At 37.3% G+C, this 19,398-nt stretch overlaps 2 protein-coding genes across 4 annotated transcripts; both read left to right on the top strand.

The window, feature by feature from the left end:
* The first annotated feature begins 1,663 nt into the window (after window positions 1-1,663).
* On the top strand, window positions 1,664-8,108 carry LOC113589470 (SWI/SNF-related matrix-associated actin-dependent regulator of chromatin subfamily B member 1-A). Of its 3 annotated transcripts, none has more exons than XM_027029152.2 (9): window positions 1,664-1,772; window positions 2,269-2,380; window positions 2,517-2,625; window positions 3,633-3,770; window positions 4,011-4,138; window positions 6,325-6,491; window positions 6,896-7,086; window positions 7,479-7,610; window positions 7,729-8,108. In XM_027029152.2, the coding sequence occupies exons 1-9, from the start codon at window positions 1,689-1,691 to the stop codon at window positions 7,766-7,768; spliced, it is 1,101 nt and encodes a 366-aa protein (XP_026884953.1). In that variant the 5' UTR covers window positions 1,664-1,688; the 3' UTR covers window positions 7,769-8,108. The 3 variants fall into 3 exon arrangements, with proteins under 3 accessions (XP_026884953.1, XP_026884952.1, XP_026884954.1); XM_027029151.2 differs by having other exon boundaries at window positions 2,496-2,625; XM_027029153.1 differs by lacking the exon at window positions 7,729-8,108 and having other exon boundaries at window positions 2,496-2,625; window positions 7,457-7,540.
* Window positions 8,109-12,085: 3,977 nt separating this feature from the next.
* Window positions 12,086-16,960, top strand: p2rx7 (purinergic receptor P2X, ligand-gated ion channel, 7). The gene is made up of 13 exons (XM_027029157.2): window positions 12,086-12,628; window positions 12,835-12,982; window positions 13,064-13,135; window positions 13,224-13,293; window positions 13,374-13,470; window positions 13,798-13,878; window positions 14,059-14,200; window positions 14,294-14,430; window positions 14,532-14,622; window positions 14,713-14,778; window positions 14,864-14,965; window positions 15,106-15,213; window positions 15,945-16,960. Exons 1-13 carry the CDS (start codon window positions 12,510-12,512, stop codon window positions 16,461-16,463), a joined length of 1,752 nt encoding a protein of 583 aa, XP_026884958.2. The 5' UTR covers window positions 12,086-12,509; the 3' UTR covers window positions 16,464-16,960.
* Window positions 16,961-19,398: the final 2,438 nt, after the last annotated feature.

Below are 19,398 nucleotides of genomic sequence, written 5' to 3'. Positions count from 1 at the left end.
ATAACTCACATTACAACATGACAAGGAGAAATTGCATTAAAGATCCTCTTTGCCATCCTGTCATCTTCACTATACCTTTACGTAAAGAAATGGTGCATATGCAGAAATTAAGTGCAGTTTCTTTGACAATCAGCCTGTAAGTTTAAACAATTACTACATTAACTTCAATTACATTTTCATAAAATAGTATAAATTGTACACCAAACTAATCTTCCTCCATTTTGTTTTGACTAAACTGGCATTTACGTTTTGGTTACTCAGACACAGAATTAGATCAGAGTAACCAACTTGCTAATTCATCTTTTTATGTATTTTTAGGTTGGAGATGCCATGGTGCACCTGGACAGTGAGATGAGCCAGAAACCTCATGTCTTGGTGCTAGGGAATAAGAAAACCTGCTTCTAAATTAATATCTTTAATGGGGAGGCTTTTGAGCTGAATTTAAGCAGTGGACTTATGTTTCAAGATTTGTTGTTTCTATGACAAACTACATAAAGCCTTCTGCCCCAATTTGGGAGTTTTTGTAACTTGCAGTTTTCAGTGTCCCAGGAAGAACTCCTTCAACACACTTCCCTCTGCTTTTATCCAAAACAACTTACAGTTATAACTAAACACAACTTGAGGGTTAAGGAGCTTGCTCCAGGTCTAACAGTGCTGGTTCAACCAGCAACCTTCCAACAACAAGCCAAGTACCTTTACCACTGAGCTACCACTACCCAAACAAATGCAAACACTGGGCTGTAGGTGTATAGCAAGCTACAATTCAAAGTGCTGCGGTTTGGCACCTGTGGGGTTAAGCAGGAGAAGCGATATGTGGCAACAGGTGAACAAGATAACTTTTAAGTGGGAGATTGAGAGCCCAGGAATGGCTTAGCATGAGTGACATGGATTTGTGGGTGCTGGCGTGTGTTCCTGGCTGGGTAGGGGTGGGGCATACAAATGCTATTTTGCACGTTTCCAAGTGAATAAATTAACATTTAATTTATATTTCTGCATAAAAATACCTATGTAAATATCAATTTATAATGATGTATTCCTTTCCAGAATATCTATACAATACATGTTAACTTGAATACATTTGAGTGAATATATTGTAATTGAACCTCGGTGAATTTGTTGATGTCTTTGAAAGCATAAGGACTGTAGAATACAGTTGATGTAACAGAAATTGAATATGAAATTGCAAAGTAGCTGTTTCAATCACAGTTAGTATTGCTTCTTGTGAGCAGTTTTTCTGCACTGCAGCTGGCGTCTACCATGTCTGGCGGGAGACCGTGCCATTTGGGTGTGCATATTGATTCAAGGAGTGCAAAGGCTTTAAACCTGTATGAGTTTGTTGAGCTGTTTTGTAGGAAAGTAATTAAAAACATAGAATACAGCAGAAATTGAAACTGAAAAAAAACTAAATAACATTGTAAACAAAGCAAAAGCCTCGAATTGTGATAATTGGTTGGTGTGTTTGGATGAAACTTGAGAAAATGCAGCATTATACAGAACACAGACTATTCCCTTTTAATGCCTGTAATTACCGTCTGAGCCGTTCCCATACATGGGAATAGACGAGGTTAAACTACAGCCAGCCCTTAGATGGCACCAGACACATAGTGGCATCACTTTTCACCCTATATCACACGTAGAACGAGTACAATAACGTCTGCGCATGTTCAGTCTTGTAGCTAAACTCTAACATGGCGCTGAGCAAAACATTCGGGCAAAAACCAATTAAATTTCAGCTTGAGGAGGGTGGAGATTTTTATATGATTGGATCAGAGGTCTGTTTTCATTCCAAGGACAAAGTACTTCTTGTTGTTTAGATTTTTTAGTCTTTATTTTCACGTCATGCTTATTGTATTTCAAACCGCATTAGCAGTCTTTGCTAAGACTATGTGGCTTCATTGCTAATTTAAGAGTCTAGCTAAGATATATAGCCAAGTTGGATTTGGTAGCTAGATGTGCATTGTTACTCGTAAATAATGTTTGAGATAGTTTGCTAATTTAAGGTCCCCGCTGATTTCATAATATCTAGCTGGCTAGGTTTACATAATCCATTCATCCCTCTTCCAAGTACATAGCTAGCTGCCATACCTAAGATTGTAAGATAACTAGCCATCGTAGCTAACGGTTTTTGTGTTAATATTACAGGCGATGTTCGTTATAACGCTAACTTTTCTGCTTTCTGTACATGTGTATGTGTGAGTGAGTCGTTAATCATTTTTGCTGCTGATAAATAAGTTCTGTTAAAAATCACATTACATTGTTTCCTTCCAGGTAGGAAACTACTTGCGCATGTTCAGAGGCTCCTTATACAAAAGGTACCCATCTCTGTCAAGAAGACTAGCATCAGTGGAGGAGCGCAAGAAAATAGTAGCATCGTCTCATGGTGGGTATTGAGTTTAGTTGTAGTGTAATGACATACTTAAGACAAAGTTCCTTTTTTGCATAGTTCATTAGCTACATTTTGTTCAGTAGAATCGTCAGTGTTTTTTTTGTGTTAGATCACGGTTACACAACTTTAGCCACCAGTGTGACGCTGCTGAAGGCTTCAGAAGTTGAGGAGATCCTTGAAGGTCATGATGAGAAGTACAAGGCAGTCTCTATCAACACTGAGCCTCCAACCTATATTAGGTACGTCATCCTCCCCACCTATGGGGTAGGAGTGTCCTGGCTTGGCCTTATGCCCCCTTTCTTGCCCTATGCACTTTTGTCATGGTGAAGACTACACACCAATCAATATGTCATGGAGAAGAAAATTCTCTGTCCTGTTTACACATGGAATTAACCTAAATCTCAAGTAATCCAGTCACCAGTAGACAACTAATAAATGTTGCTGCGTATACCTAGCAATTTGACTGTATCTCCACTGACCTTGTGTGGATTTTGAATTTTCCCTTGTCTGCCATCTGCTATGTAATTTATTCTGGACTGTACAGAAAAAAAATGTTTCTAATAAATGTCTCCAATAAAGAGGATGCTGAGTTTAGTCCAGGTAATCTGATTGCTGTTAACGTTTAAGCAAAGCCTTTACATAGATTTGAAAGAAAAGGGTTTTTATAAATTTGATTGTGGCAGGCTGTATGGATATTGGTATTGTGAAATTCCACCTTATGTTGTTTTCAACTGAACACAAGTTCCAAAAATGAATTCCCTGTTATGTCAGTGACATGCACTGTTACTTATTCTATTAAATGTAGATAGAATAATGGTATAATTCATATCATGATGTTTACATGAATACTTTCTGAACACTTTTACATCAGTGAGGTGCAGAAATATGTTTGGTAAAACTTGTCTCATTGAATTATATGACAAATCTACCCCATTTGGATAAAATAAAATATTAAATGTGCCTGTGTACTTGTTTAGAGATTGTTATAAATAAGCAGTATCATGGTACATATGAATCTTCTCAGTATTAGCTGAGATGTTATCCATGCAAACATTTTATTGTTCAGGATAAAATGTGCATATTTGCTATTAATCTAAGTCAGAAAAAACCTTTTGCCTGCTAAGACAGCAAAAGCTTAACAGTGTGCACATTGCCCAATAAATAAACCCTATATGAACCTCTGCTGCTAAATGACTACAGTAAAAGTCTTGAACTTGATCGTTCTATTACATGGCTGTGTTCACAGGGAGCAGAAGGCTAAGAGGAATAGTCAGTGGGTGCCCACTCTACCAAACAGTTCCCATCACTTGGATGCTGTACCCTGTTCCACAACAATAAACCGCAACCGCCTAGGCCGTGACAAGAAGAGGACTTTTCCACTTTGGTATTTAGTACTGAGTACCAATGAAATACAGACAATAAAACAGCTTTACAAATAAGGCTCTAAATGCAGCATAGCCAAGAATTATTCCTTACTATCAACTATCACAACTATATTGAATTTATAGTGCAAATTGCAGTTAAAATGAATATACAGTATTATAAGTGTTTGCTTGGCCAGAATACCAGGCTGAATCTTTTTGGGAGTCCTGAAAAAACTGAGGTTGTCCTTGATCTCTTGCAGCTTTGACGATCATGATCCTGCTGTGATTCATGAGAATGCCTGCCAATCTGAGGTTCTGGTGCCTATCCGGTTAGACATGGAGATTGATGGGCAGAAGCTGAGAGATGCCTTCACTTGGAATATGAATGGTATGTGTTTAATGATGGACTTGTTATATGTATAAACTTCATTTTGATTGATATTGGCATTCCCTCAGATCTGTTGGAGAGCCAGTCCTCCAATTTGGGGCTCACAGCTGTGCTCCTATCACCACTGGGATTACCTTGGTGTTAACCTTCTGCATTCTTTCTATTTCCTCTTTCAAGAAATTTATATATGTGTATATAGTATGTATGGGTCTATGATTGAGAGAATATATACTGATTTGCCAATTTATGAAGTACATCTAATCTATAGATGTACCTATATGCTGCACATCTTTTTGGGGGCAAATTCTGTGTACTCAGAAGTCGAATGAGTAACATGTATTGCGTTCAATATGATTGTGCCATGTCTCCATTGGCTTTTTCATGAATAGTCTGTTTTTTAAAAAGGGTATTTGATAGCTTGATATCTTGCATTTGGGGGGGGGGGAATCGGCCAACCTTCCAAATTGCAAAACTTTAAGCTTTTAGTGGTCTCAGAAGCAAACGTTGAAACATTTTGAACATGCAGACATTTTAGTTTGAATTTTATATCAAAAACATTTAAATTTTGAACATAAATAATGGTTTATTCTAGAGAGGGCACCAATTTGATGTCCTGTGTGGAATCGGGCCGATATCAGCAAAAAAGGATTGGGTATTGTTGAAGAAATGTTTAAGAAAACCGATCTATTACCATCACAAATCCAGCCTGAAAATGGCACAGCAGCACTTTGCAGCAGCACAGCACATGTGGTAACAGCCCTGTTAGTGTTAGCAGGTCACATGATAACAGCTGGGCTAGTGTGACCACGGTTTATACACTGCTGTAGAGTTTACCTGTAGCATTTTCTACCTGTTAACGATTCAAAACTTGGGGACCAAGGTGATTACCAAGGCAGTAAATATCTCGTGAGAGACTGACTAAGCAAATGGAAGGAAAAACAAATAAATTAAATGTTTTTAGTCTTGTTAAAGTTTTTTAGTTTTTTTATAGTTTTATTTTGGTTTATTTATTTTATTTGTTTGTCATCTCCATGCATAACATCTGTAAAATAGTGTATATATAATGCATCTCACACAAAACCATTCGATGTGATGTCACAGCTGTCACATTACAAAATGAACCAATCATACAACCCTACATGTGGCCTCAGGAGCAGGTAGCTTCCATACACAGCACCAGAGTTCGTTTGAATGAACTCCATTCCACTGATTTCAGGAGGATCAGAGATTGGTTCTGTGGCTTGAAAACAGCTTTCACACTCTACCAGACATACTGAACTCGCAGACAAGTGGTCATGGGTTCAGAAAAAAAAACACTAGAAAAGTCCACTAGAGTGCTACTTTCTTTCTTTCTTTCTTTCTTTCTTTCTTTCTTTCTTTCTTTCTTTCTTAAAGCTGCATTAAGTGTCTTTTTAAAGAACATTTTTGCTAACCTGATAAACATTCTGATGGATATCAATGAAATAACTGCTCTGATGAGATGTAAATATCTCAAAGATTGACTGGTTCTGTAACCAGTTGCACAGAATTCCTTACACAATACTAAAAGCTGCATTAACCAATGACAAAAAACTCTTCCATGAGAAGCCGAGCCTTCCTGCTTGGCAGTTGTTTTGCATGTGTATGCAGCACATAGAAGGGTAGGCTAAGCATGCATGCTTTTAAAGAGAAGATGTGCAACTGACTTGTTTAGTGGGCAAGTCAGATAGAAGCTAGCAATAACTCACATCTATTACAGCAGGTTTAATACTGTAAAAATTAACAATATATGCTACAGTCTAGCAATGTGCTAAAACCTAACTTGTCTGTGTTTTTTTTGTAATAAGGAAGAGATGAGAGTATAGTAGCTTCTATCCTAACACTATCCTATGCTATTTTGTTCTGTTCTAAGACAAAATTAAATGTACACCATTTTAGACCATGAAAAGTTGAGCAAATGTGAAATCTGTACCTAGTATGTTTCTTTATTTCAACAAAGATGAAAACTTTACTTTTATAAGCCCCTCGGATTTATAGACTTTTTCAGTGACTATTATAATGAATAGTAATGAATTCTGTGTTGGACAGGCAAAGATAATAATACACTGGCAAATACACCAGCCATCAATATATTGTTCACCTTATGTTGTTCATGTAGACTTGTACTTTTAGCTTTGAGAGACTAATTTGCAGTTTTTTTTTTCTAGAGAAACTGATGACACCAGAAATGTTTGCGGAGATACTTTGCGATGACTTGGATTTAAACCCCCTAACATTTGTCCCAGCCATTGCATCAGCCATAAGACAACAGATTGAGTCCTACCCCACAGACAGCATACTGGATGAGCAAATGGACCAGAGAGTCATCATCAAGGTGCAACAGCAACACTCATACTCTAATTACCTATAGGTCTTTAGTTACTGCTGTAATTTGTTTTCTACTCTCAACTACAGTTCTTGCTGTTGAGTGGCTGATTTATAGTAATTTGATAACTAATTTGAATTTCTATCATCTTTTGTGTACATTGTAAAAGGTTTTCCCAAACATGAAACTTTTGTTTACATAAACATATTTAGCATTAGTGCCTTAAATAATGTTCACTGGCAAAGGTAGGAAAAAAATCATATACACATGCATTTTATATATATATATATATATATATATATATATATATATATATATATATATATATATATATATATATATATATATATATAAACTGCAAAGTGTCATCAGAGGCATTTGTGATTTGTTTATTTATTTATTTTTTTATACAGCTTAATATACATGTGGGAAATATCTCGTTGGTAGACCAGTTTGAGTGGGATATGTCTGAGAAGGAGAACTCCCCTGAAAAGTTTGCCCTTAAGCTATGCTCTGAGCTAGGCCTTGGGGGAGAGTTCGTCACCACCATAGCCTACAGCATCCGTGGCCAACTCAGCTGGCATCAGAGGACTTATGCTTTTAGGTACCCACAAATATTCAAAATTAAATTTTAATTCTAATTAAGAGCTAGGCTGTGTAACATGTTTAAAAAAAAAAAAACCTTTTACTGTACAAATGGACTGAAATACAGTAGACCCAGATGGCTTAACATTTGTGTAAACTCCAAAGTTAGATGTCTTTTCAGCCTCTCCCAATAGTGTCAGCAGCAGTATCAGCTTGATAAGTTATTTGATAACTCATTTGAGCAAAAATGCCTCAACTTACTGGGCATTTTTAAATATGTTGTTATTTTATGTGTTTTATGTGATATAATTGTTTTTATTTCTTCAAGATTACTTGAATATTTTTTACCTCAAAATTCCATATATTTAAGTAGCAGTGGTGGTCGTCAGGTCTTGTTTCCTGTTTCTGTAGTGAGAATCCTCTGCCAACAGTGGAGATTGCAATTAGGAACACTGGGGATGCTGACCAGTGGTGTCCCCTTCTGGAAACATTGACAGATGCTGAAATGGAGAAGAAGATCCGTGACCAGGACAGGAACACAAGGTAGTAAAATACAAGTTTAATATTTTCTAAAGTTGCACTGGATGGTAACCAAGACTTAAAGTTCAAAATATTTTTGTTTATTAAACCATTTTTACATCTTTTCTGACTTTAATTTTAGGCGCATGAGAAGACTTGCAAACACTGCTCCAGCATGGTAAAAGAAATTTGCCATATTTTTACACCTATGACAATATGATCAAGAGGCAGACTGAGCAGTTTCAACTCTACAACACTGTACATTCCATTTTCCAGACTAAAGTTCTCCCATGTTGATTGATTCAAATACATTTAATTGCACAATATCTACTCCAGTCAGGTCTACTGCAAAATGTTAGGACCTGTTCAAATGTACTATTTATCTACTGTAAAGGATGTTTAGTAGCATGATAGTCTGATGTATCCTAATGTCTTAATTTGCCTTGTTTGTGAATAGTCCATTTTTGTAAGGTTGAATTATATCTGCTTTTAAATAAACAAATTACAACTATTGTGTTAATAGCAATGATTATATATTTATATGGTATAAACTTGTGAATGTGAGCCTGCTGAGTAAAAAAAATGTTGCTAAGCTAGCAAGAACTTGGTATTTCATCCATAAGGAAGTGTATGCACACGTACACACATACACAAAAACAGTGCAGACAAACTAATGATACTGACAAGGTGTTTATACATACAAAATGATAAAAGCACAGTACATTATAAACAAAGTCAAAAAGGCAAAGTGAACTACAAAGTGGCAAAGCCCACACTGACAAGTCAAAAGACCACCACCAGGTTATCTGTGTCAGGAGCATTTTACAATTCTTCTGAACACATTACTGCCAGTGAACAATCTAGTTGCAGTACATGGTGTCTAGAAAACTTTCAAACAGTGTATGACTAAGCACAATCTTTCACTTAGACACCGTTATTTTGAGATCTTAGATGAGATACTTGATAAACATGCAAAACATGCATTAATTGATATAAGTAACGTTCGAATACACACTTGTGCTGCCCGCCTCAACGTTACACCCCCTCACCTTTTATAATTGGTATGAATTTTGAATGGTCCTTCAAAACCAGCTGGTTAACTTTTAAAGTTTAATGTTTTCCTTTTGTGCAGAATCGAGCGCTTATGGAAGGGACGTATGGTCAGGAGTAACATGTCAGGCCTACAACAGCTTGGATGAAGGTGGATTGTTAGATTTGTCTAATGAGCTCCAATTCTTCTCTCTTGATTCACTATGTGCTCATCTGACACCTAATGTTTGACCTTCAACAATTTTTGGAATGCTGGAACTGCCATCTCTTTCGAAGAGAAAACAATCTGATTGCAGATCAGCTATGGCATATTGGAATGCTGCAGATTTAGAACTATGTGACACATACAGAGCATGGATACTTCCCCTTTCAGTACTGCAAGGTATATTGCAGTATTTGAGTATTTAAATGAAAAACCACCAGCGCCAGACTGTTTTATTATAGGTTTATTATAAGCAAAATGTTCAAAGCCTTCAAATATATTTATAGAGGTAACACCTGAAAATATGTTGATTTGTTCAACAACATTTGCTCTTTGTTCAAAATAAATCAAACATTAAAAATAAATGCAAATAAGCATAAAAGCATTTCTATGCAATGCTGTGCTGGGGGTCAGTGAAGTTTGTCCTGTCTTGTCACCGGTCATTGTAAATCCAAGCCTCTGTTTGTTCAAAGCCCTGTAGTGGTTTGCTACCTGTATTTGTTGTGTTCATATGTCCGAGTTATTTGTGCATAGCCAAAAATAATAATAATCTAAATTTATTTATATACCACTTTTTAAAACAGATGTTGTCACAAAGCAGCTTTACAAATGTCCAAGTCCAAGCCCCCAATGAGCAAGCCAAGAGCGACAGTGGCAAGGAAAAACTCCCTGGAGCATGAGGAAGAAATCTTGAGAGGAACCAAGACTCAAAGGGGGGAGGGCATCCTCCTCTGGCTGACAATATCCCTGCTTGTGTAAGTCGTGTTATTTGTTATAGCCTGCTTCCCTTTTCTGTTGCCGTGTTACAATGTATTTACAATGTTTTCCCGGACTCTCAGTGTTGGTCCTGGATTGTGATTATGACTCTGATTCTGGATTTCTCTCATATAAATCTCTTCTCAGCGAATGTGTCCACCTCATAATCACTCCACATTACAAGAATACAGGTTTGGTTCAGTAAAGTTGTTCAATTCCACTAGTAGCTCTTTAGTCTTCTGATTTTATGAATGTGTTACTTTTTCTTGCCAGAAGGAACTTCCTTCCGAATGCCCCAGTATCAGTGTCAACTTCACCAACAAAGGTGATTTTCAACAAACTCTGGAGTTGCTTTTTTTTTTTTTTTTTTTTTTTTTTTGCTGATAAAGCATCAGACAACACTGAAGCATGTTTGCTCTTGTAACACTGAGGGGGAAATACTTGGCAGTATCAACTTGACAAGACAATAAAGTCCTCTTCACTGCAAAATAAAAGTAGGACACCATTACAAATCAGCACACTAAGAAGTAAACTGAAAGGAGAAAATAAAATGACCTTTTTTCACGAGGCTACCTTTAAAAGGAACTGTCCTGTATCTGGAGCTGCAGTCTGGACTACTTACAGGGCAACAGATTATAAAAGTTGGATCAACAATTTGGATCACAAACAAAGAAACATGGCAATACTAAAATTCTTACCTAAAGCCATTTTGGTGGTAAGAGTGCCCCCTTGATGAATTGTATTTTTACTCTAAACATGAGTTTACAATCCAGGTCCATGCTTCACATCTAAAAACTATAGCTCTGACTTACAGTGTAGATACAATACTTAAAAGAAAGTTATGACATTATGCATTGGTTTATTTATAAAGATACCCTGATGTGTGGGCATTCTTCTTTGGGTAACTTAAATGATTAGCACTTAATAAAAAGAATACACATATAATGTATATACTGCTCAAAGAATTAAGGGAATCACAGCATAACACCAAGTCAATTAAACATCAGGGATATCAATCTGTCCAGATAGGAAGCATAAGTGATTGCAAATCAATTTCAGCAGCTTTGGTGCAAATGAAAGTGACAACAGGTGCACTGGAGTGGCAACAGCAAGACAACCACCAAAAAGGGAATGGTTTTACAGATGGTGGCCACAGACAATTACTCTCTCCTTATCCTTCCTGATGGATTGTTCTCTACAGTACTGTAGTTTTGTGTTTTTCTAGTGTCCTTGCTAGTGTCCTTTGCTAGTGTCACTACTGGTAGCATGAGGTGGTACCTGCAGCCCATTCAGGGTGCACAGCTAGTCCAATTCCTCCAGGATGGCACATCTAAATATACCATCGCAAGAAGGCTTGCTGTGTCTCCCAGCACGCCCATCACAGTCTCAGGAGCATGGAGGAGATACAAGGACACAGGCCATCACACAAGGAGATCTGGACAGGGCTGTAGAAGGGCATCAACCCAGCATGAGGACCGGTGTCTACTCCTATGTGCGAGGAGGAATGGGAACAGAACTGCAATAGCCCTACAAAATTATCTCCAGCAGGCTACTGGCATGCATGTTTTAGACCAAATTGTCAGAAAGAGACTCCATGAGGGACTGACATCTGGTGGGATCCTGTACTCACAGCTCATTCACCAGAGAACATCAGAATTGGCAGGTCCACTATTGGTGCCCCATTCTTTTCACAGATGAGTGCAGGTTCACACTGAGCACGTGCGACAGATGTAAAAGAGTTTGAAGACACCATGGTGAAGGTTATGCTGCCTGCAACATCATACATCATGACGAGTTTGGCGGTGGGTCAGTGATGGTCTGGGGGGACGCATATTCTTGGAGGGTTGCACCAATGGACAGCTGAACACCAATTTCTTCTAACTAGCTAACAAAGGCTGACTCAATTTAGCTTACAAGGTATAATAAACTATATTATGAATCTGACTACATTATAAATCTGACCTTTCAAGTCAGTGTTATGTACAATTCTGTCAAAATGCATTAACAAATAACAGGAAACGACATTAATGATAACTGAAACTAATTAAGTTAGCTAGCTAGCTATGTGCCTATCTCTTAAACACAGCTAAGGTTAGAGAATGTTAGTGATTTAAAATGGAACACTTAAACCTGGTTGTTCCACCATATTCACTGAGTGGCTGTGTCTAATTGTCAGAGCTCCTGGCTTCGCCTAAATCAGTTGATCAACAGAGTTTTAAGGTGAACGCCTTCTTGACACATCTGTAAAAATTGTCAGATCTCAGAGGCAAAAGATTGACTGCAGAAGCAAAGGGAATATTTCAGAAGCAAAAGAACATAGCACAATCCATGAAAAGAGAAAAATGAAAGAAAAGACTGTCAGAATACAAAAATGAATATTTCATGACTGCAAATAGTAAAACGATAACCAAGTATATCAAAAGGAATGTTTTATTTAATAAATATGAATGCATTCGCAACATACATGTTTGATAATGGGGAGGGGGGGGAGGGGGCAGTTGTTATCTGTCAGTTCTACAATCACCCCTCACATTAAAATGTTTTTATGTTTAACTTATATAGAAGTATAGAATAAGGTTTTATAGAAGTAATTTATAAAAGTAATTTATCATTTGAAATTAAAGTTTGTCATCTGAGCAGTTCACTTATATGGAATGGGCGAGGTTAAAATTTGAATTGCAGCCATCCACTAAAAGGCGTCAGACACATAATGGCTTCACTGTTCACCCGCTGTCGTCTAGTCCGTCGGGTACACCGCCTATGTTAGAATCACAATGCTTTACTCATTTCAGGGAGCTGGCCCAGTTCATCTCTTACAAGCCTTAAGACACAGTATGGCCATGTGACTTTATTTCTACAGGAAGAGTGGGTAGCCCGAGCAGCAGTTGTAGTGACTTTGTGGTCAGTTATTAACAATGGGTTGCAGACTGTTCAATCTCTGTGAATATGAGACATATAAACTTGTCAGAATCCGGAGCGTAAAACTCGGAACGTTGAAATGGACATTAAATGGAGTTATCCTGATGTTTATATGGTGAGTGGGGTTCTCTTGTATTAACCGTAATAACAAAAACAATACCACAACAAGATTATGTTGTTGATGCATAATATCATTAATAAATCAGGAAGCCAACATTGTATTATGTTGTTGGCAGTGCTGTTTCAGGCATCGGGGATTCTTATGAGTAGATGATGTATTTTTCACATGAAGCAAAATAATTTCAGACTTCTTTTTAACAGTTTCATGATGCTGTGGAATAAAGAATATCAAGAGTATGACTTGATCACAAGTTCTGTAACAACAAAAGTCAAAGGAGTGGCACATACAAATATCCCTTACATTGGTGAAGTTGTGTGGGATGTTGTAGACTACAGCGGACACTCTCCGGTAACACTGATGCTGTATGGCGTACATTAAGTATATTTAGATGTTAATTATGTGTTTTGGAGGACTGTGTTTGTTTTTCAGGAAAGAAATTCATTTTTTGTGGCAACAAATGTTATTGTCACAAAGAACCAAAAACAAGATAAATGCCCAGAGGTATGTATATATTTTGGGACTTGATTTATTCTTAATATTGGTCATTTTTATAATAATTTTAAATGGGATCGTTTCTTTATGACTACAGATTCCACCTTGGGGTCTATGCAAAGCTCATATGGACTGTGAGAAAGGGTTCTCAGACCAACATAGCCACGGTACTATCATGTCTGTTACAGTATTTGCTCAGTTTATTTATATCTTAAATTATTCTTACCTTGATTTGTGTGTGTATCAGGGGTTCAGACAGGGTCGTGTGTGAAGTACGACATTCTGAGAAAGACATGTGAAATATCAGCTTGGTGCCCAGTTGAGAGCCAAAAGAGACCTCCCAGGTGCAGTAATAAAAACAAATCATATGTTTGTAGTTTAGAGGCTCATAATCCATAGAATCCTATCTATGCACAAAAAAAACAATAGGCAGTTTAGGTCCACAGCAGGTTTTTAACTTCCACAAGTGTAAGCATGAGTGGTTTTACTCCTGTTGCATTGGTAGCACAAGGGTTGCTTTAAGGAAGCGTTAAGAGGAACTTCTGCACCTTTATATAGAAACTGAGTCATGTGGATTTACATGAAATATTGTGTTGGGGGACAATGTTAACTTGTTCTGAATATTACTGACTTCCAAAAATAATGCTTACCTGTTATTTCCATTTATACAGACCTGCCCTTTTAGCCTCTGCAGAAAACTTCACTGTGTTAATCAAAAATAATATCAGATTCCCAGCCTTTAATTACATAAGGTAGAAACTTTTTCACCAACACTATTCATGTATCTTGCACTTTGCACTGCTGCTAACATTTGGGCACCTAAGTGTTTTAAAATGCTTAACCTTGACTTATAGAGAAAGCCAAAAACTTAGGTAGAAAATATTGAATATAATTCACCTACAACAAAGTTTTTTGTTTTTGTTTTTTTCTAGAAGAAACATACTACCTGAAATGAAGGACAGTGACCTTAAAGGTTGCATTTACCATCAATTCACCAACCCATATTGTCCTATATTCCGTCTGGGAGATGTTGTGCATGAAGCCAAAGAGAAATTTTCTGATATGGCTGTGGAGGTTAGAATATTTAAGCAGACTATTTTTTCCAGCACTATTATATTTTTCAGCAATATATTTTTTTCAGTGCTAGTAATTATTTACTTCTCATAGGGTGGTGTAATTGGGATCCAGATCAACTGGGACTGTGACTTGAACAGGTTCTTCCACAGCTGCCTGCCCAAATACTCATTTCGCCGTCTGGATGAAAAGGAGAGCAACCAAACCTTGTATCCAGGCCTGAGCTTCAGGTAATGAAAAATACTGAATAAACATCCAATGTATAGAATTTTAATATTGATCTAAGATATATATTTTTAAATTTGTTCTTAAACTTCATACTATGTTTCAGGTTTGCAAGATACTTTACCATGAACGGTGTTGAACAGAGGACTTTGTTTAAAGTATATGGCATTAGATTTGATGTTATGGTGTTTGGCAAGGTGAGAATAAGAGCAACATTGTGATAGATAATTTTGGTTAGCATAAATTTTTTTCTATTTTACAAAATCTTTTTTACTCCTTTTTTTTAGGCTGGTAAATTCAGCATCATTCAGCTAATTATCTACATTGGATCAACACTCTCATATTATGCCCTGGTGATTGTCATTAATATTTAAATTCATATTTATGATATAGTTGAGCAGATTATAAAATAATAAAATGGTACTGTGCACCTCATAGACCAATGTCTTCATTGACTGGCTTATTGGGACAAAGTGCTACTCAAAAAAAGCCAACCAGAACTACTCAGAAAAGTTTGAGTCAGTACATGATCAACAGGAGGTGACGCATAAACAGCCACACTTACTCATACTTTTACACCTGGTTCTCCAGTGTGTATAATTTATAGTTGTTTATACATCCCTAAATCATAAAACTGATTAATGTAATTGTTCACTATTTCAATGCAATGTTTATTGCAGTGCCTTCTTTGCATATCTTTTGTGGATGAGGAACAGCTAAGGGTGGTGAAAAAGTCGCAAAAGAAAAGTCTACAGGAAACCAATCCAATTTTTCTGCACCGGTGGAAGGTGAGGTACATATTTCAGACCTTTGTCAGACCTTCAAAGACACATAGCAGAAGCTGATGAAATTTCTTAACCAGTACTAAATGTTTGTTAAGCACAATAACTAACAAAATATACAGCAAGATGACCAAAGATTATATGAGAATACATTTGTATTAAAATAAGTACAAAGGAATAGATTGTCACCAAGAGTTGGTGAGCTGTGTCCCAATATGAATGATAACAGTTCAAGGTTTGTGCACATCACACCAACCACTTTGATCCCTCTGCAGTACAGAATCGGTGGCTATGATCAGTGGCTATGATCCATTAAATTACTAAGCATTCCAGAACAAAGCTAATGTAGAAACTAAACCAATTCTAAATTCATTTATGGCTATCTTCAAGTATTGGTATGCTAGTACCTAATAAGTAGAACAGAATTTGACTGACAACACTAACAAGGTAAAATTAATGTGGCGCAGTGGATGAATAGCTGGAATATTTGCTTGCAGAATTCTGTTAACCATTTGTTGGACTAGTGCAGAAGGAACTATATATACTTGTGAGATAGTTGGCTACCTATCAATTTAGTTACCCATATCTGTGGAATTAATTATAAATAAATGAAAATGATAATGTCAAGCAGACTGTTTAGTTTTGTTTATACTGGATAGTAGCAGCACAGACCTAAACTAAAATACACCAATCAACATAGGTTATGTTGTCTTATCTTTGTCAATTATTTGTATTAGAATACTTTGACTGGCAAGAGATTTTTGATTGTCATCCAGAAACGTGGGCAGACCATGACCCCACCTGTACAGATTGGCCAGTGGAGTGAACTGAAGGCAGACGGCATTCTCTCTGCAAAGCACAGTGATGTGAGCGCTGGTACACCTTTGCAGGAGAAGCCCAGGTCTGGATACCTTGACTGGTGTCATTGTGGCGTTTGCCACCACTCAACCAGCTTGCATGAGCAGCTCTGTTGTCGACAGAGTAAAGGGCGCTGTATTTCCACCTGCTCCCTCTTCCATGTTCTAGTGCTCAATCATTCAACCTTGGAGACTGCACTGCTCTATGAGACGCCACTTGCAGAGCAGCATGAAGAGGACCAGCTGCGCCATGAGGCTTATGCACAGTATATTAAGTGGCGATTTGGTGAAAAAACACCCATGGATGCTGTTCCTGTAATACCTAGTTGCTGTTTATGGAGGATTAGGGATCAGTACCCCAGCCCTGATGGCAAATATAGTGGCTTCAAGTTCCATTAAGTCCTTTCATTCTGACACCGCTAAAGCAAGTCTGTTTTAGACTTTGGAATGCTCCTAAATGTTAATACTGTGTTGGTTAATGAGCTCCCATTAATGCCCAGGCTGGGGCCATTACAACTGTTGCCACTCAGCCATCTTTCAGGATTAAAGGGGTCTGTATTGCCACGTTCCCCAATCTAGTGCCTAGTCATTATACCTTGAAGATTGCTCTACTCTATGGTGTGCTTCTTGTAAGGTGACATATGGAGGCTATGTCAGTCCAAGCTGGACACTAACCACCATTAAGCTCCAACAGAATTTTGTTTAATGAGAATGTATTAAAATGAACCTATTATGCTTTTCTGTTTTTTTCTCTTTCCTTTAGTGCATTATATAGCTTTTTGTGCATGTAACCAAATTGCAAAGTTACAAAGCCTAAAATACATGCCAGAGGCTGGAATGCTTTCCAACAGAAACCATTTTTCTTAGCTGCCTGATATTCCTCATCGGAATGGCTAGAACAGAGCAAGCAAGCTAACCACTCAGAGCAGACTGGTCTCATTAGGAAGGGGCTTAAAGACACAGGAGCTCTAACAGCATTTCAGATAGAAGGTGAATAGAGATGTACAGCATGAGAAAAAAGCAGTAGACCCAATAAATAAAATTATAAACACTGAAAATGAGCATATATCCAAAAAACAACCAGACAGTGTAACACTGCTTAAGAATAATGGTTTTTTTGTTTGTTTGTTTTTTTGTTAACAACACAGATATAACACACAAATAGCTCCATGCTTCTCTAATGCTTCTCCCATAAGATAGAGTTCCAATGGCAAAAAGCGGTAGGTTACAAATCATTTTAACTGCTGGTAATAATGCAAAAACAAAATATTACCATTGTGATATGTCTTGTGATCTAATAAAAGTGAATGTAATGGATAAATATTGGCATGCATTATTGATTAATGTATTAATTATGTTTAGATTACACATGATTTGATGCATTTTAACAGACAAAAATACTAATTAGGAACATAAGAATAAAGTGTTGCACTTGATAAATTACCTGCTTAAGAAAGATTAGGCCCTTGCATCCTCCTTGTTGTCCGGTGTCTCTTCGTCATAAAAGTCAGCATTAACCAGTTTTAATTCATGCTTTTGATTTAAAATATGAGCATAGAAATGGTCCAGAAGTAATTTATGCTAAACATTGGCAAGTAAAGAAAAATATATAAAACAAAATACATTAGGGATTTGCTGCCTAGCAAACTGAATAAGAGAGTTGTGCACGATGCTGAATTTACCTGCCTACGATATATATATATATATATATATATATATATATATATATATATATATATATTTGATAGATAGATAGATAGATAGATAGATAGATAGATAGATAGATAGATAGATAGATAGATAGATAGATAGATAGATACGCATTTGTAATTTAGAAGCAAACAACATAATTAAGCAAAGCACAACTTTCAAAACAACAGATAAGTCAATCTCTGCAGCTTACAGTGCCATACTTTGTCAAAAACAAATCATATTCCATAAGCTTTTACCAGTGTGAGCATTTTAGCAGTTTCACTGTTTTTAACATATTTGGCATAGTTTTAGAGAAGAGGAATTTGTTGCATATTGTAATGGTATGTTGAATTTCACATTTTAATCTTCTTCGATAACTCTTCTCTTAACTAGTTGTAAATATTAAGTCTTTGCTTAAACTGGATGCATTTGTCAATAAACAGTTACATTTATGTAATGCTTATAATTGTACTTCACTATACCATATAAACATTTGACAGAAGGATGTAAAGGCAGTAAAATTTGTGAAAACCAAAATTTGTGTCAGTCTCAAAACTTTTGGCCAATACTGTGATCTAACAAAGGGATCACAATTCTAAACAAAACACAGAAGGACAACACAAGTGAAACCCAGTGCATGCTTACATACAGATCTAGAGATCCACAAGCACAAGCTGACTAGGGATATCAAAAGACAAGGTAAGCACACCAAGACCACAAAAGTCAAACAAACACTAATGCACCTCACACATTGTTAGGACAACTCTAGCAGGAGCTTGGCCAAGCTGCCATCTTTGCCCAGCAGGGTCCTTATATAGGCCACAGCAATCACTTAAGGCAGGGCGGAGCGAGTAACAAGGCGTACAGCAAGACCCAAATCCCGAACTGGATGAGGAGCACACTGCAGCAGTCCAGGAGCAAAACAATACACAAATCTCGCAGGACCTGTCCTGGTCCCGCCACACCAACTCCCTGGCAAACAAGGCTTGTCACTGTCTTTACCACCTCAGACAGCTAAGAGACTTCAGACTGCCCTCCAAGGTGCTGTGGAACTTCTATACCTGCACTATCGAGAGCATTCTCACGGGGAACATCACAGTCTGGCTTGGGAAGAGCACCAAGCAGGACAGACAAGCACTCCAGAGGGTGGTGCGTTCAGCAGAGCGCATCACTCATACGGAACTTCCTGACCTGCAGACCACATATTACAAGCAGTGCCAGACCAAGGCTAGGAGGATTGTGAAGGACCTCACCCATCCCAACAATAAGCTCTTCTCTCTGTTGAGGTCAGGGAAGCGCTTTCGCTCCCTGATGACCAACACAGTGAGACTAAAGAGGAGCTTCTTTCCACAGGCCTTTCGGTCCCTGAAACAGGGCAACTGATGAACTGTGGGGATTACTCTGTGTTTGGTGTCCACAATAACATCATATAAAAACTGTAAAAATTGTAAATTGTAAAAACTGGAAATTGTACATTGTATATATGTATATTATACATTCCCTCTTCATCCATCATTACATGGATTATTTATTCATCAAACCACATCCATTTCCCTGTATCTCCCTGTATCTCTCCTTGGCTCAGACAGAGCAGTTACAAAAGGCATTTCACTGCCAGTTATGCCATGCATGACTATGTACA

This window comes from Electrophorus electricus, chromosome 23, assembly GCF_013358815.1.
Source record: "Electrophorus electricus isolate fEleEle1 chromosome 23, fEleEle1.pri, whole genome shotgun sequence".
NCBI classification, from domain to species: Eukaryota; Metazoa; Chordata; class Actinopteri; order Gymnotiformes; family Gymnotidae; genus Electrophorus; species Electrophorus electricus.
This window is presented reverse-complemented; position numbering and strand designations above follow the sequence as displayed.

Excerpts from the sequence above, each read along its gene's own strand:
- LOC113589470 (XM_027029151.2), top strand. The coding sequence starts at position 1,689 with ATGGCGCTGAGCAAAACATTCGGGCAAAAACCAATTAAATTTCAGCTT. Across the intron at positions 2,626-3,632 it reads GAGCCTCCAACCTATATTAG|GGAGCAGAAGGCTAAGAGGA; the intron begins GTACGTCATCCT and ends CTGTGTTCACAG. Across the intron at positions 4,139-6,324 it reads CTTCACTTGGAATATGAATG|AGAAACTGATGACACCAGAA; the intron begins GTATGTGTTTAA and ends TTTTTTTTCTAG.
- p2rx7 (XM_027029157.2), top strand. The coding sequence starts at position 12,510 with ATGGGTTGCAGACTGTTCAATCTCTGTGAATATGAGACATATAAACTT. Across the intron at positions 12,629-12,834 it reads GTTATCCTGATGTTTATATG|TTTCATGATGCTGTGGAATA; the intron begins GTGAGTGGGGTT and ends TCTTTTTAACAG. Across the intron at positions 15,214-15,944 it reads TTTTTCTGCACCGGTGGAAG|AATACTTTGACTGGCAAGAG; the intron begins GTGAGGTACATA and ends TATTTGTATTAG.